This window comes from Gymnodraco acuticeps, unplaced genomic scaffold (assembly GCF_902827175.1).
Source record: "Gymnodraco acuticeps unplaced genomic scaffold, fGymAcu1.1, whole genome shotgun sequence".
In the NCBI taxonomy this organism is placed as follows: Eukaryota; Metazoa; Chordata; class Actinopteri; order Perciformes; family Bathydraconidae; genus Gymnodraco; species Gymnodraco acuticeps.
The window spans coordinates 3100325-3118546 of NW_022990693.1; the positions used below are offsets into that span (position 1 = coordinate 3100325).

The 18222-nt window shown below is 40.9% G+C and overlaps 1 protein-coding gene across 1 annotated transcript; it reads right to left on the reverse strand.

The window, feature by feature from the left end:
* Positions 1 to 5290: 5290 nt before the first annotated feature.
* kcnj13 (potassium inwardly rectifying channel subfamily J member 13) lies at positions 5291 to 17051 on the reverse strand. Its single transcript, XM_034230509.1, has 3 exons — positions 16768 to 17051; positions 11271 to 11827; positions 5291 to 6498 (listed from the first exon to the last, which is right to left on the reverse strand). Exons 2-3 carry the CDS (start codon positions 11785 to 11787, stop codon positions 5924 to 5926), a joined length of 1092 nt encoding a protein of 363 aa, XP_034086400.1. The 5' UTR covers positions 11788 to 11827; positions 16768 to 17051; the 3' UTR covers positions 5291 to 5923.
* Between the last annotated feature and the right edge of the window lie 1171 nt (positions 17052 to 18222).

Sequence of the window (18222 nt, forward strand, 5' to 3'; positions counted from 1 at the left end):
GTTTTTAATAGCTTTGCTATGCAGCTATGTCATTAGCACTAGCTTAAAAAGAGAGATGTGTTACTGAAAGGAATAGTTCCATATTTTGGAGAATTCCAAATTCTTTTTTGCAGAGAGTGAAATAATGTTATTCTCATGTTTGTGTGTTAAGTCCAGATCTGGAGTTGGGATGTAGCTAGCTTAGTTTAGCATTAGAACTGGAAGCTCGGTAAAACAGCTAGCTTGGCTAAGTCCAAACTGAAAAGCACATCTACCAGCACCTATAAAGTTCACAGAGACATTTTTGAACTTAGACTGTCATTGCTAAAATCCCTTATGGTTTTAGGGGTGACTGTTTTAACTGCACAGAGATACAAAAAAAACAGTGCTTAACAACTATCAAGCAACCTGCACTCCAGTTGTTGGGCGTATGGTTAAATAGTTGTTCATCAAAAAGAAAAGTGTTGACATTTCTGTTTAAATACAGTTAAGTAACATAATATTAGGATGTGTCAGTGAGCTTTTGTGGTGTTGGCTAGTGTATTTTTGAGCTCGCCTTGCGTTTAAAACAGCTAGTTAGTTACCTTCCCTGCTAGCTAGCACAGCATCATATAGCTGTCACCTGATTGGTTGTGTGTCGCAAGGTCAGTGTCATTTGTGCTCAAGGTTGAAATAGTTTGACTTTGAGTGTAGTGCTTGGTGGCCATTTTGAGCGTTGCGCGACGCCAGTTTATCTCCCGCCTAGTCGACTGGCGCCCCTCTCCATGAGAAACCAATAGCACAGCCAGCGCAGAGTGTTTTACCGCTTTTCATTTACAGGCAGCTTACATTAGGATCATGTCCTGACTCCAACTCTGTAACCGATCAACACATGTTTTTGTGTACATGATCCTTCTTCATCCTTGGATGTTTGTTTTTTAGTGTTTAACATCAACCGCACACCTTGACGCTGCCTATGTCAGAGTTTCTCAGCTTTGGAACAGGAGTCCATTAAAAAACAAACTTACTGTCCTGATATTAAAGAAGTATAAGTAAGAGCTCCGTCCCTACACCTGAAACACCACTGTTTGATACATTTGGTGTCATTTCAGTTTTGAAACCCAACAATTGACTCACATGCCTGGAAAAGCTGAACTGACCTAAGCAGTGTTTATGCAGGTCATTTATCTGGTCCGTTATTTACTCAATGTATTTGAGTCGAAGCATGTTCAAGGTGTCATATAACAAAACTACTGTACGTATCTCATACCTTCTTCGGTATTTGTTGTGGAAATTGACAATGTATTTTTTCATGAATAAAACACTATATATTGTTATTTGTTTTAGCAGAGACTTATAAGTTGCCAAATATAATAAAAGTCAGTGAGATATATTTTTGGGCACTTGTAAAGATATTGTGTTGTAATGTTCTGTCAGAATGGAAGTTTGACTTGATTGCAATAAGCATAAATAAAACTGATGTTAAGAAATACTGAATCAATGTCATTACTCATACTCTGTACTGTAGATAGTGATGTAAGAGTGACACCTTCAGGCCTTTTAAAGGCTCCTTTTACATGAGCTGCATGGAGAAACACAGGACTTCCAGTGTCATGGAAATAATTATAATGCATCTGGGTAATTGGTATAAACCAGGAATATATTAAAATAATGAATTAATGCATTTATAAATACAGTGTAGTGGTAAGCCATTAATTAAGTTTTGAATGTAATAAGAGTTGGTGGTTTTAATCTGTTTTGTTAAAGGGCAACTCCAGCATTCTATGAAGAGAGCACACAAAAGAAGTGTACTGTAATCAGGACGTGAGGACGTTTGAATTGTTTTTTCTCTCTCTTATTGGATTATATTTTGAATTTTCTTAAGAATTGATCGACTTCACCATTGACATATTGTTATAGTTTAATGCCCTTCGTCTCCTTAATTTCTTAGATGTGACACTACATCCAACAAAAAGTATGATAGATAATTGTCTGTATTCTTACTAGCTCTCCTAAAAGTCCTTCAACTTTAGCTTTTAGAATGGTTAAGATTAACAAGTGAAGATGCCCGACAGTGTGTTCTCCCATTGAGTGGTGCAGAAATGATGAATAAAGCTCCGTGCTAAACACATGTTTAAGATACTTACATGATGTGTTCAGAAAAACAATCTCCAGATATTGACATCACTTTTAGAATAGTTAAAAAGCTAACATTGACCTATCATGTCATTCACGACATGATAGGTGTCTGGGTTGATGATGTTTAGCAGTCTCATTTAGGTCACTTGTTAGAAACTTGCGATTTTTTAAGACACACGATTCAGACCTTCAACAGTGGGGTATTTACTGACTTATTCTTTGTCTTAAAACAAAATGTGAAATACTTGTGTTAACTAAAAATTACTTTGAGATGAGGGAACCCAGAAGTGCTAACTTTTTTCCGGAATAAGGATATTCCACTTTAATGTTCAGCTTCGACAACTTTACTGTTTCCGCTCAGGTTTCTGTCAGCAGTTACTGTTTCATATTTGTGAATAGCTTGTGAATCTCAGGGGTTGTAGGCCTTATTGTATTGAAACACATTGGACAAATCTGATGGACAGAAAGGTGATTAAGAATGTAATGTATGCCTAATGTATGGTACTCTACATCTTGAGTTGATTAGGTCAAATGGGTGTCACACATTTAAAGATGATTTCAGGAAAAGCCTGCAGTGTACCAACCTTACACCAGCAGGGAGAAGCACATCCTCCATTCAGGTCAGCACACACCACGGTAGCAATAATGTAGGAGTCCACAAGCTAAATGAAAGAAGCTTCCCTTTAAAGCTTGTTTAGAAAATATTTATTTCATGGAATGTACACTGTACAAAGGCACTGAAGCATCTGAGATACATTGAGATCTCATCCTTTTACAATCACATTTTGTGGAACAATTCCTCTCGTATGTCTGAAGTTGCTACATGATTTATTTTAAACCATATAGATAACAAAGTGATTCTCTATATATAAACAGCCTTTAAAGGGAAATACTCCAAATAAAAACACACTGCTTCCTAATTTCCTAACTTTCTTCGCTAATCCTATACAAATTTGAATGTACAATATGAACACAACACATTGATTTAAGCTTTTGCATAAAGATTTAAGCAATGATTTTTCAAAATAAAGCATCAATCTACAAATCATAAGTAAGTCATTCTATGAGAGCCATATGTAATTTCATGCAGGTCAGTCTAATGTTATAAAGCTCACTTTAAGACATGGATGTCTTTGTTCCATAAGGCTTTCAATGAATAACCTTAGCAGCTTAACATTGACAGTGGAATTTCAAAACACAAACATCAGTAGAGGAAATCATTCATCATGAATGCCCTTTAGAGAGAAGGCAGATGAGTCATTGCAAACGGTCACTTCCTTTTTATTTCTTGCTCCTTCAACACTTTCAATATAACTGCCATTCCTTCTAACTCCATGTTCAGTTAAAAAGGTAGCTTTAATGCAACTTAATATAACCTTCTGTGCCAAAAATAGTTATCATTATCTTAAGTGGAAAGTATTCATCACAGTATCATAAAAACATAACAATTCCACCAGTGTAATGTATTGTTGAACTACTTAAATGCCATGTAATCCACAACAGGTTTAAGGGCAATAATAGTGTTTAACCCTCTGACTACGACACATCCATGTTGCCTGGCGTTTTCCAAAAAAACACTTTATAATTTGTAATGTTCGTCTGTTGACTGTTTTTGTCCACACTGAACTATTTCAAAAACAATAAGAGGAATTCTTATGAAAGTTTGACATACATTTACATTCTCCAGAGGGATAAATCCAACTGACTTTTCCTTTAGCTGCATAGGGAGGACAACAGTTGCCAAATACTTGGATCTATGACCAAAACCCTCTTCACTTGTAAGTACTTATTTATTAGCACTAACCTAAGCTGGTAGGAAAAACCGTAGGAAAAATAATGTGTTTGTTAGCATTGGCTGAATCCAATTGTGTAGACCTCAAACGTTCAGATAATCAAACTTCATTGCAACCTTTTCCTTATTTTTTAAAATCTTTTTTAACTCCCTCCCTCTGTTTTACTATAAGTCCAGTCTTTTAGCAAATGTTATAACAGAAGTCATGGAGGGCTCAGTTGCTACGTCCAGATGATGGACATTTGAATGGAGTTCAATGTGTTTCAGTATCTCATGAGAACCAGCACTGCATTACCAAACAGCACCAAATGATTGACTAAAATGAAAGGAGACATGATGAAACTGTAAGGTAACACGTGCCTGGAGAGTAGAACATTTTAACATGGCAAATCATTATGGTATTTCTTATATTATTATGACTCTTTAAACAGGTATTAACTAGGGAGCATACATTACTCACTATCTTTTCTCACGGTAGTTTTGCAGAGGGCCAGTGCTAGTGGTACTTCACCCAAAGCAGTTGTGAATTTAGTGGTGCAGGAATTAATTCTAATACCCGGAAACGATTGGAACACTCGTGGTTCTATTGTCTCAAAGTTGAAACAAACTTATCAGAAAAAGTAATGCTTGAATACATATATTAGAATGATAAGACGTACTTAAAATGACAATAACCATATTTGGCAAAAATGTATTTGCATTATACCAGGGTTTTTAGTTTTGAGGGGGGGTATTTGGTACAACTTAATTTGTGGCTCATTTGAAAACGTACACACTACATGATTAACTCTGAATTAAAGCCATATTCTTAAATTGAATATGTTAAGGTGTGTTATGATTGATCAAACCTTTTCAGTAAGGTGTTGGGTGTTGTTCACTGCACCGATTGTAAAGCCCCCTGAGGAACATTTTTGATATGGAGAGGCAAAGTCCCTCCCTTTCCGGGGGACCTCCATGGGACCTTATTTCGGAAAAAGTATGTATTGAAGTCATGGGGAGAGAAAGATTATCTTTCGATCCTGTTTGAATTATGCCACGAATTACACATATGATGTTTGTCAATTTAAAAGATCATTTTGCAAGTCAAAAAAATCTAAATGTGTCGTAAAACTGTGAAGTAACACTTTTTTTGTGTGAAACCGCTCAATGAACTACATCTCTGGTCTCGCACCACACACCAAGACGGCCGTCACGTTGGAACATTTCACTTCTTTCTTTCAGAATCAGGTGGAAAGTATTAAAAGAGGTGAAAATCACTCCAAGTCTGGGCATGTTGAGAGCTGTACATACACACAAGGGGAGTTAGTCGGTTCCGTAAGAGCCAGCAAGCATGCGGGACCGGGATTCTGGGATTTGTAGTCTTTATAGTTGCATATTTTTCATAGTATTATATTTCAACAGTTTTACAACAAACTGTGACTTTCTTGACATGGAAATTATTTTTTAAGATTGACAAACATCATATGTGTAATTCGTGGCACAATTCAAACGGGATCGAAAGATACGTTTTCTCTCCCCATTGACTTCAATACATAATTTTCCCAAATAAGGGCCCATGAGGTCCACCGGAATGGGAGGAAACTTCGCCTCTCTATTGGGCTATATAAATAAAATAATGTTGGTCTCTACCAACTCCTGATGGAAATATGTAGCCCCTCAATGACAACAGCCATAATGTGGCTCTCAGTTAATAACTCAAAGAGTATATTTTGCCATATGAACCAATCACCAGAGCAAGGCAAATAAAACCCAACCTCTGCCCATGAATCCAACAAACACAACTGGATATAAAGTGAGAAATCAGTGGGAGATAATACCCAGGTTGACCACTAGGGACTTCAAGTGATTGGAGTGAGGCAGTCCAAAGCAGCACCCATGTCTGATACACATTTTAATTTCAAATGTTAAGACATAAATTCAGATTTACCAAATTAAATCAAGTACCTTCTGACAAAAAATATCTACCCCATTGTTACCTTCCCTAGTCATCCCTCAGAAACAGCCCTCTGTTCCTATTGGACGTCTCCCGTAGCATCACTCCATTCTGTCGCTGCCATCTCCGTTGATTTGCACAACACATTCCTTGTTCAAAGGCTCCTTTGAGTGGGTCGTTTCAAAGTGCTGGGTGCTCACCATGTATCTCCCCCGAGCATCCAGCCCCAAGGCGGGCACAAAGCAACGGTCAAACAGGATTTCTTGGCGCAGGTAGGAGGTCCTCTTCTGGCAGGAGTCACCAGTTCCCTCCTGCAAGGCTGATAGGAAGACCACCAACTCAAAATGGTTGGAAGTGCCCTCACACAGGGCAGGATAGAGGGGGCTCCGGCGGTCCAGGGGGTGGTAAAAGGTGAGTGGGAAGATGAAGAAGGGACAGGGCTGCTGGCCTAGATGATCCAAGTGGAAGTCCAGAGAGGTTTGGTGCAGGGCCTGACCTTCATGCTCCTCGTAGAGCACGGCGCACACTCTTACGTCCATTAGAGGTCGCTGCAGCAGGTTGCTTGCTCGTAGCATGAGGCACGTCTGGCCCTGGTGTTGGCCCACCACCACCTGGGGGCTGAACTGGATGGCTCCTGCTCGCTTCTGAGGACGAGCAATCTTAGCTACAAATGCACCTGAAATTTAAAAAAATTCTTTTTTAACAATTAGAATGCTTGTCTCAAAAAGCACAAGATACATTAACAGCAGAGATTATACTTTAAAATGTTCTAGAGGCTCAAAAGAGGCACCAAATTATGTAAATGTAAATAATAATATGGTTTGCCATTGGTTTTGTTTCGTTGGCTGCATTGTGCCCCTGCCACAGCTATAGGCCCACATGGGTGGGTATTAGTGTAAACATGTGATAACTAATGGGGCAAGATTGAATATAAGTGGAGGCCTTGTAGGCTGTAGACTAGAGTGGTCAGTATGCTTCCAACAAAATGTGTCATACCATCTTACAAAAATAATTAAATGCTCAAATATCCCCATGATGTAAGGTTTTCTGTCCAGCCTTTAAGTAATCAATGAAAATGCTTTGTCTTTCAGATTATTAGTTTGTCTCAAGCTTACTGAAACCTTATTAACCCTAACCCTGGTCTCCCCCACCCGGTATGGCTAAGAAAGTCCAACTGTTAACTTCATTTATTAAACCAGCAGTCCCTAATAATGCAGTATTACATCTGGTGAAAGAAAACACAAAATTCTGGATGAACCGTAACCTGGACATCCTCCTACAACATTACACTAATGGCACATTTCCACTGCAGCGGGGTAGCCCTGTTTAAGCGTCCCTAAGCGTCCTCGCTCAGGCCTCGGGCTGCCTCGCTGGCCGTCCGAGGCCGTGGCCCCTTTCCATTACAGTTTAGGACCTGGGGTAGCAACGCAGTGTAGGCGGGGCATTTGTGCAGAGACATCCTGGAAAACTTTCACATTTCGAGTTGTCCCGTCGAGCTCCTGCTGGATTTTTATCATCCCCAATGAGATGTAGGAACGTTGTCACCTCCTCGGTCGACCACGGTGTGCTTTTCTTTGACGTTGCCATTTTTGTAGCTCCTCCGTTTACAAAAATGCTGTGTATAAAAATGCTGCAAGCTTGCTTCTAGATATATATGCGACGCTAGGGATGATCTCGCGCGCGATCTTGTGACGATTCTCTCTGACCAATCAGCAGTCGAGAGTGTTGATGTCAAGTTCAGCCCTGGCCCTGGTCTGAGGGAACCACGATTTTATGAGGCCGGAAAAAGAGGGAAAAAGTACCCGCTAGCCGGTGCTAGGCTATATGGAAAGGCCACCAAAAACTGGCCTGGCCGCTTGAGGACGATTAAGGATGCATAAACGGGGCTACCCGCTGCAGTGGAAATGCGCCATAACATCCTCCAGGACCTCAGTCTCAACCTGGCTCCCTTTAGCAGGGACTCATATGACACAGCCCGTCAACGTTATAATTAGAAACTCACCTCTTCATCTATTGCTACCTTACACTCCCTGTTAAACCCTTCAGACCCCCACACTCCTACCCCTCCTTTGGACATTTCTAACCCTCTTTCTTTTCCACCACTGCCGCAGCGACCTGAACCCCCTCGGTTATTCCGTCCCACCCCCCGTAGCCTTCCCAACACCCTTACCTTCCCTTCAGGTATCACCACTATCCCCTATCTTCCTCCTCTATCACTCCCTCCCCGGCCCATTAATCATCACCCTCCTCTTCATTTGACACGGACCCCCCCACCAACCTTGGAACTTGCCTGCCCCCCCTTAGTTATATCTAACACGGGCCCCTCCACCAACCAGTGGACCGACCCCCCCCCCTTTCAGTCACACCTGCCTCTCCACCAATTAGTGGATCTGGCTGTCCCCCTTTAACCTTACTTGTCCCCCTCCCTAGCCAACTCTATCCTACCCTGGCAAGACCCACCAAACGTCTTAGAGTCATTTTAAGACCATTAGCTCTTGACTCTAACGGGAACCCCATCACCCCAGGACCTACAGGGCTCCCCCGACCCACTAGTGGACCGGGGCCTCCCCCTCCAGTACCTGCCGTTTCAATAAATAGTGAGTCTGGCTGTCCCCCCTTAACCTCACCTGCTTCCCCCCTACCCAGGAAGAGTCGACTGGTATGGCTTACCCGACCTAATAGTATACCGGGCTTTCCCCTATTAGGACCTGAATATCCACAAATCATTGGATCTGGCTATCCTCCCTTAACCTCACCTGTTCCCCTACCCAGTAAGTGCTATCACACCCCGGCAGCACCCATCAAGTGCAGATACACCAGGCGCAGAGCTCTCAGTCCCATGTCACTCTTCCCCTCTCTAATCTAACCTTTCCTTCCCCGCTCACCTAATCCTAACTTTCCAAACCTTAATCCCTCCAACCTCTCCCTTCTCTCTATCCTAACCCTAACCATTCCCTACCTCCTTACCTAATCTTAAACCCTTTCCGCCCTTTGAACCTGTTGGACCCTCCCCACCCTGTCTACTTCTCTCCCCTGCCATCATATTTGAACATCCATATTTAACCCCCTCTTTCATTCCTTCCCTCCCTTCTGGTGTAGTATTTGAATTCCCATTTGAAAAACAGGACAACATTACCCCTTAAAAGTCTAAACACAACATGTATTACAGCATTGGTTTTAATGATGAAAAGACATGTGCAGCATGTGCCCGTGCCTCTTCCCTGTCACCACTAGATGGTGACAGGGGACCCTTATTTCTTACCTAACCCCTTCGGAGCGCTGCGCTTTCCCCCTAACCTAACCCTGCCAGCGCCTCGGGGACTGACTCCCCCAGTTTTTTTTTGTTTTTTATTTCCCTTATTTCATAACAGGGCTTTTACAAACATTTTATGTATTTCCTTGGGGTTTTTAGAAGGTTATCCCAGAGAGCTAGTGCCCCACGCAAAGCTCCCCTAACCTACAGTAACCCATACCCTTATACCTTAAATCCCCAATTTCTAGAACTGTCCTCGTGATGAACTGGGTAGAGCTTTAAGAGGTTTACATACCAAACATTCTTCCATTCATTACCGTCTGTACACTGCAAGATCACATTTCTCTAATACTGTGTATTAAAAGGAATGGAGATGCTGTACTGTACAATGTGAATATATATATCAAGTCCAACATAACAGTTGATGCAAATATGAGCCCATATGGTGCTTTTGTGGCCATCTTTACATTGCTTCCAGTTTTAAATGTTATCAGGCCATTAAACTGCCATTATGAGTTGTTTTCAAGAACGGTCTATTGCTTAAGGAGGGGCAACCAGCTATAGGCAATAATGTGCAAATTATCATCAATCAATCCATCCATCCATTCATTCATCAATTCATCCATCCATCCATCGATTCATCCATCCATCCATTCATCCATCCATTCATCCATCCATCCATCTATTCATTCATCCATTCATCCATCCATCCATTCATCCATTCATCAATCAATCCATCCATCTATTCATCCATCCATCCATCCATTCATCCATCCATCCATTCATTCCATTCATCCATCCATCCATCCATCCATCCATCCATCCATCCATCCATTCATCCATCCATCCATTCATCCATCCATCCATCCATCCATTCATTCATCCATCCATTCATCCATCCATTCATCCATCCATCCATTCATCCATTCATCCATTCATCCATCCATCCATCCATCCATCCATCCATTCATCCATCCATCCATCCATCCATTCATTCATCCATCCATCCATTCATTCATCCATCCATTCATCCATCCATTCATCCATCCATCCATTCGATCAGAACAGATTTCTGGTTACTTTAATGATTGGTTTAAACATATAACCAAACCACTAAATCCTTTAAATAACTTGGAATCCAAGTATCAAGGAACCAAAATGATACATTCAACCTCAATTATAGCCAGTTATTAAATAGCATTAAGAGGAGCTGGATACTCTCTTTAAGCCCCCCCCCCCCCCCCCCCCCCCCCCCAATCCTCCTGAAAATTCCCTATCTGCCATGACACCCGTTTACCCAGAATACAGCAGTCAATTCAATATACAAACAACAGAGAGGGCTTGTTGCCCAAGATTCTTACCACTAGCTTCAATATATCTGATACCAGACAAACATATCCAATTGTGCCTGTTTTTGGGATGGAACAGAACATATATAAGGAGCTTCCTGTTCTGAATATTGTATTCATAGATACATCAGTCCAAACCCAACCTGATTCTAATTCAGCAACACTACTGTTGCTGCCTTGGGCAAAGCACATCACATACTCAACCTCAAATGATCTCCTTCCACTCTCACCCCATCTGGCATAACCCTATATTTAAAGTGAATGAGAAACCATTCAACCCAAATGCATGGATACAGACAGGAGTAGCCAGCCCGGGGCACCTTTTCCGTGGCAGCTCTTAAACGATCTATTACAAATATCAAACCACTTCCAGCTGTAGATAAGTTTAAAAGAAATAGAACAGAAGAATAGAATCAAATAGAATGTTATAACTTCCACAACAACGCACTCCCTTTCTTTAAAACTAGATTCATTTTCTCCCTTTTTTCTCCCCAGAACAATACTTGTTCATATTGGGATGATCAGCCACCCTGTTTAAAAGTGATCTGTTTTATAATACATTTAATCACAGCTTTGAGACTACTATTATATGAACTGTTTATCTTACAGATGATAATTCGGTAAAAATGTAATACCAACGGTCGCCCAGCAGATGTCACATATTGCATGCGTCTTAAGCTTTAAAACAATGATCTTACAAATGTAATGTCAAGGAAATATGTCCAGTATGGTGATTAGCTTCTGTTATAGACAGAGGTTAGGCTCCCATTGTGTACATTGAACTTATAAATGAAACTGGGACCCAGAGTTTGTTCAGAGAAGGCTTTAGTAAGAGGAGAGTTGTACCTGTGATGAATGCCTCCAGCATGAGCCCCAGCAGCATCTGAACAGCCAGTAGTGCTATAGCACTTGGGCAGTCCCCACTGGGGAACATGGTGCCGTAGCCGATGGTCAGCTGTGTCTCCAGGGAGAAAGAAAAGGCGGCGGTGAAGCTGGTTATATGCTTCACACAAACCACATGCCCCAGTGGGGGGGCATCATGATCTAGCACAGCCAGGTCTCCGTTCAGGTGGGCCAGTAAGTACCAAAGGCAGGCAAACAGCAGCCAGTGGGCCAGGAAGGAGGCGCAGAAGGCCAGCAGGACCCATCTCCAGCGCAGACCCACCAACAGTCCCCACAGGTCCTGCAGGGCCAGCACCCAGGCTCTTCTCAGGGCCCTGCGCCACGAGCCTGGAGAGCACATCGGCGGGCGAAGGGCACAGTGTCCGTCTTTGGTGACTAGGCGCTGGCGGGTCGGCGTGGCCAAGAGAGGAGAGGAGGAAGGCTTGCCTCCCAGAACGCTGCTGTTGGACTTGGTTGTCATGGTTGTGGGAAGACCTCAAGCAAGTTGAGTCAGGATGATCCTGAAATGATAACAATGCACACAGGGATAGGATCGTATCTGTCAGAATCTTCAGTATCGTTCTTTCCATGTATTTTTCCTGCAGAATTGATTGCGATTTTAATTTTAGAAACATAACATGAAAAACAGTCCTCAACAAAGGGCTTTTCATTCATCATTTCTTTCCGTTTTTTGATCTTCCTAGTACACATTTCCATAATCTAACATTAAGATGGTCAACCACAACATGACATCATAAAGTGGCCAAAATCTGATCAGCTCATTTTCAGACAGGTTTCTATAGAAATGGATCAGGACAAAAAGAGAGAGAATCTTTGTTCCTGAGACTTTCAGAGTCTCTTTCCACAGAGGGGACACATGTTGATGTAGAAGAGACATGAAGAAGAGGGGACACATGTTGATGTAGAAGAGACATGAAGAAGAGGGGACACATGTTGATGTAGAAGAGACATGAAGAAGAGAGGACACATGCTGATGTAGAAGAGATATGAAGAAGAGGGGACACATGTTGATGTAGAAGAGACATGAAGAAGAGGGGACACATGTTGATGTAGAAGAGAGATGAAGAACAGGGGACACATGTTGATGTAGAAGAGACATGAAGAAGAGGGGACACATGTTGATGTAGAAGAGACATGAAGAAGAGAGGACACATGCTGATGTAGAAGAGACATGAAGAAGAGGGGACACATGTTGATGTAGAAGAGACATGAAGAAGAGGGGACACATGTTGATGTAGAAGAGACATGAAGAAGAGGGGACACATGTTGATGAAGAAGAGACATGAAGAAGAGGGGACACATGTTGATGTAGAAGAGACATGGAGAAGAGGGGACACATGTTGATGTCGAAGAGACATGAAGAAGAGGGGACACATGTTGATGTAGAAGAGACATGAAGAAGAGGGGACACATGTTGATGTAGAAGAGACATGGAGAAGAGGGGACACATGTTGATGTCGAAGAGACATGAAGAAGAGGGGACACATGTTGATGTAGAAGAGACATGAAGAAGAGGGGACACATGTTGATGTAGAAGAGACATGAAGAAGAGGGGACACATGTTGATGTAGAAGAGACATGATGAAGAGGGGACACATGTTGATGTAGAAGAGACATGGAGAAAAGGGGACACATGTTGATGTAGAAGAGACATGAAGAAGAGGGGACACATGTTGATGTAGAAGAGACATGATGAAGAGGGGACACATGTTGATGTAGAAGAGACATGGAGAAAAGGGGACACATGTTGATGTAGAAGAGACATTAAGAAGAGGGGACACATGTTGATGTAGAAGAGACATGAAGAAGTGGATTTTGCATAATAGGTGACCTTTAATCTTTGCATTTTACTAGCAGAAATATAGACTCTGAAGTTGCTTTTATTGCTCAGTTGAGTCCCACATTTAAAATACAGCAATTTATGCAGCAAATGTTGAAAAATCTGTATGAAATATTAGCAGATTGCATAATCTATAATCCATTTGGACCATTGCAATGAAGTGTAGTGAGCACATTCATGCAGGTTGGGAAACAGTCCATGGACGTTTTCTGTGTTAACAGTGTAACAGCTCTCTGCCAATCCAATGTATGTTTTTGTAAAATCTCTGGACTATATTTGACCAACCGTAGTCACATGTACCAAAAGTATAGGTAGCAGTATTAATAGGCTTACATTTAAAGTAACATTTAAACATTTCACTGCAATAACGTTTTAATATTGTTCAGAATGACACATTTTCGATCAAAAGGTTTTTCATGTTGCCGTCTGTTGTTGTTTACTATAGAGTCTTTGTATGTGATTATCATAGGCATCATCTGTTAGCAAGCACACCTTTTCTTTCTGATCGCACAATGTGATTGGCTTCTTTCAAATGTATTCAAAGAAATAAAGAGCTGCATGATTTCTAAGAATGTGGGGAGGTTAGGGTTAGGGTTAATGAGTGAGTAGTGAGTAATTGGTGTTCAAGTCAAAGCTGAGTTAACCCTGCATTCTTGATGCCAAAGGAATAACACTTTCTAATCTTATTGAGAAATTGACCATTTATGTAGTGGCACCAAAAGAGCCAATCAACCTTAAAACCATACAATACTTTTACTCTTTTACTTTTGATTAATCTTGGTTAGAAGTAGCTAGCAAGGACTTATTTCCCTTTAGGATTGGGTAAAATATTAAGCATCATTTTAACATAGTTCCCAAAATGTGAAACTGTTCCTTTAAATCCCAATGTTAAGCTGTATATACAGAATCACCATGCATCTCATTTAAACAGGACATATGTTTGTGGAGGAACTCCAAGCACCAGATGGATATGGAGGCAGTCCTGAGAGGCGACAGCTAGAGTCCTGTACTCGTCAGAGTTTCTATTTCTATGTCAATATTGTTGCCAGGAGATTAGAGCAGGTCCCAGCTGGGAATCTGTCTGAGGAACACAGCAACATGCAGAGTAGGAATGTGTCTTTCATCTGCAGGGAGCTTTAAACTTACTGCACTGCATGGCTCTCCACTCTTCCTGTTCCCCAATTACAATATACATCCACTCTCATTTTACGTATGCATTCTTTTAAGCAATTGGTACTTCTTTCATGCATTTACTGTGAACTATCCTTAAAATACAAAAGCAGGTAGAATGAGAGCTTCAGTTCAAATAAGATGTACAAATAAAGATTGATCACATTTAGATTAACATTGTTGGTAAAGTACGCATTACGAAAAACGTTACGTTTATTGAAATTCTTAAGATTTCTAGACTTTGAAACACAAATGCAAAAGTTACTTGGTTCGGGTCTTCATTGAGTAATACATGTAAACAACTTGAATCAGTTCAGTAGTTATGATTAAATTGGGACAGCATGATCAACATTGGAGCACTCTGTGTTTTGAACCAAGCAGGGAAGAACTGAGCATTTCTTTTGGAATAATCTGAAGCAATAGAAGGGTAATGAGGAGTGTGTCGGGTGAGTCTGGATTTGATTTAATTAAAATGTTCGTCTTTGTGATGTGGCTGGGGGAAAGAGACAGCAAGGTGGTCACATGAGAGCCATGTGCTGGACCTCAGTACAGTATGTCAGACATGTCACTGCATCAGTCAGTGATCACACTGACTCTTTATGCAAGGCTTCCTTTGTTTGTGAGACAAAAATATAAATATTAGTCTCATGTCTGAGGAAAGCAACAGAGCTGAAGTCAGGACGTGGGGCTTGCGTGCATGTAAGATGTCAGTTTATCTGTCCAACACTTCTGTTCAGCAAATCCAAATTCAGCTTGAATTGCGAGTTAAAGTTATTGGTACCAAACCAGGAAGCTGCACACTATGACAATTGATGTATAAAGAGAACTGGATAAAGCGTTAAGAGGCGGGGCCGGTTTATTCCCAGGAAAGTTGTTTTCTTTGTTGCATTAGCCAATTGGCCTGTTAAAATAAGATATCGAATCATTCAGCAATCTCCCACATACATATAGGCCAATAGGGCATGCGAAATCTCCTTAAACCCCGCCTTCAATCCGCAGCATCACTGCTGTCTCGGCTCAGTCAAATTAATTAATGAATTGGAGTTTCCAAATAACTGTGGTTTCAGTTTTCAGCCCATTTTACAACTTTTAGGACTTAATGTTTTAAATGAGCGTTATCCAAGTGTTCAGATGTCTCTTTACCAATGTAAGTCAATGGGAAAAGTATTTTGGGGCCCAAATGACCTCATGTTACTGACACGGAAGTTTTGCCACTACTTCAATTTGCCTTGATGCCCACATCCCTTCCTGATTGGCTTGTTGAAGAACACACAGAGTTTGAATCAAGCCAATTCAATCCTACATGTTAATCAGTGATGTTCAGAGGTGTTGCTACTTCTATTTTTTCCGTTTGGACAATGCCAGGCTAGCTTTTAGTCTTTATGCTAAGCTAGGCTAACCATGTCCTGACTCCACTTCTATTCAAAATAAGTTGTAGTTATCCTTTCAAGGTACCAATACTCCTGAATTAGTATTTCTTCTTTGCTTTTAAACAGGGCACCTTTGTTAACTTTAGCAATGCAATTAAAAAATGACAGTATAGCTTTTACTTAAGTACCTATCTACTAATGCAAATAGGTATATAAAATGCCTTTTTAGGATTCACACTAATGACAAGGACACAAATCTGTCAGCAGTGTGTATATGATGCCTTTAATGAGTTGTTTTCCAACTCGTGAACTTTGAGCCTAGAAATGATTATAAATTGAGAAAGGTATACATTTATCATGTGTTGTTTTTGTCTTATGTTCCTTTACTGTATATGTGTTTACTTTCACACATGCGTATATTTGATACCTGACTTTTATTATTGTATTAGTAAAATGTTGAATCTCTAACTTCAACTGTAAGTATAATTAACTTGTGTGAACAGATTTACAGTTTTTCATTCCTGTGAGTTATTTAAAATATATCACACTGCAAACAAACAACACTTTGTTGGAGAAGTCCCTGAGGCTGAAGGAAAGACATCTCCGAGTGAAGATGACTACCCGTGACGGTGCCTACAGTAGTCAGCCATTTTCCCCGTCTCTTAGCTATTCGTGCTAACGTAGAAGTTAAGAGAGCAAGCTTGTGGAAAAGTTCATCGCTTACTCGGAGGGGTGCAGAAAGTTTTATGTAACATTCAATCTGCAGCTGTTCTTCTATTCATTGTTAAAGCCACATTATCACACAATACAAATGTCTGGAATAGAAAAACTACTCTTGATCAAGTCGTATCAACTTGGATTCTGGATTAGTCCCAGCTTGTTAAACACATCTGAGTAAAAGAAATGGCTTTTAGCTGATACAAAATAGTTAGGAAATCCATTCTTTCCTGCATTTATTGTAATTACCAAAATACATGATGGGATATTTGATTTCCCTTGCACAGACACACAAACACAGATCACTAATTTGACTGGTCAAACAGCCGGGCCATGTACTCACCTAGAGCTGCGGTCAGGGCTAAACAGGGGCCCTCTGACCTTTTCACCCAAGAGCTGGTCTGAGGTCTGCCAAGTGGGCAAAGGGGCCGAGGCAATTGGAAAAAGAGTGTCACTATAGTTCCTTGGAGGACGGGTTGTAAAATCCCAGATGAATCCCAAGCAGAAACTGATGTCACCCCGGAGAGCGTGTTCCTGGTGTGGGAGCCGGACTGAGCGCGGCGCTCTGTGCTGCTCCGATCTGCAGCCTCCAGCTCCGGGGCGAGGATGATTCAATTGGTCACATTACCCTGCATGGAGCCTATTAGTGTTCCCAGAAGACAGACGACAGAGGGGAGGGGAGGGGGGGGGGGGGGGGGGGGGGGGGAAGAACAACACCTTGTCACAGTTCATTCAAAGGGCTGCTTGTTGCTGGTTGGTGTCCTGTAGTTGCTGCAGCTGTGTAAAAGTTGGGTTGGCTGATAAGGTGGTGTAAAGGTGTGTGCATACATGTTTCTGTATCTCAACCTTTTGTTGAGATACATATGGTGTAATGGTAATAAAAGATTTGGAAGAATTAACTCATTGCGATCGTATCAACTGAACCAATTTAGATTCATTGTTCAGCTCTAATGGAGATGTTTTATGCATAATTGCACACATGTTAAGTCTTTGGAAATATTTGCCGTGACCACTGGAATTAAAAATAAATTGAGAGTTTAAACTACACTTGGCTGTGCAACAGGATTGAAAGCAATTCTGGTTTTCTCTTTGACTCCAGCATCATACATTATAATTGTTTTAATTTAGATATTTTCGCCGATAGTCCTTTTTTTATGCATTTCTTTCTATTAAACAACTAGTGTAACCATAGGAACCCCTGCATGCACATGGTCTTGCATCAGTACATGGTTTAGTAAAGAAAACATAAATGTTTCTCTATAGTTGTTCTTTATTTAAATGTAGTTATGTTTTTGCCTTACTCTTAATGGATTCTCTATATTAGTCTTACAATACTCACACCAAGTGTCAATATTACGTCAAAGATTGAATATTATTGGTTCAAAACGTTATTTTGTTAAAGAGACCAGCATCACACGTTACTTCCACGTGACAGTGAACAGTTCACATATTAACCAAAGAGTTCACTACTGGTGACTTAATAACAGTAGAGCCACATGACGGGAGGTCAAAGGTCATCACGGTTTTTGTCCTCTGAGTAGCAGGACAGTCAATCTGTTCTTACGCCAGCCAAGCAGGAAATGACATCAAATGAAATCCAATGAGATGATGCTTCCTAAAGGATGTTCGGTAAGGATAAAGGATTCGGTAACTTATTGTCGTTTTGGTCGTCATTTCTGTTCAGTAAGAATAAAAATGGCTTGTAAGGATTCGTTTTATTAATACTTTACTCTGAATTAAATAAAGTTTAGTAAATCTGTACCCAATGTTTGACAGAGATATTTAGCAGATTCAAATG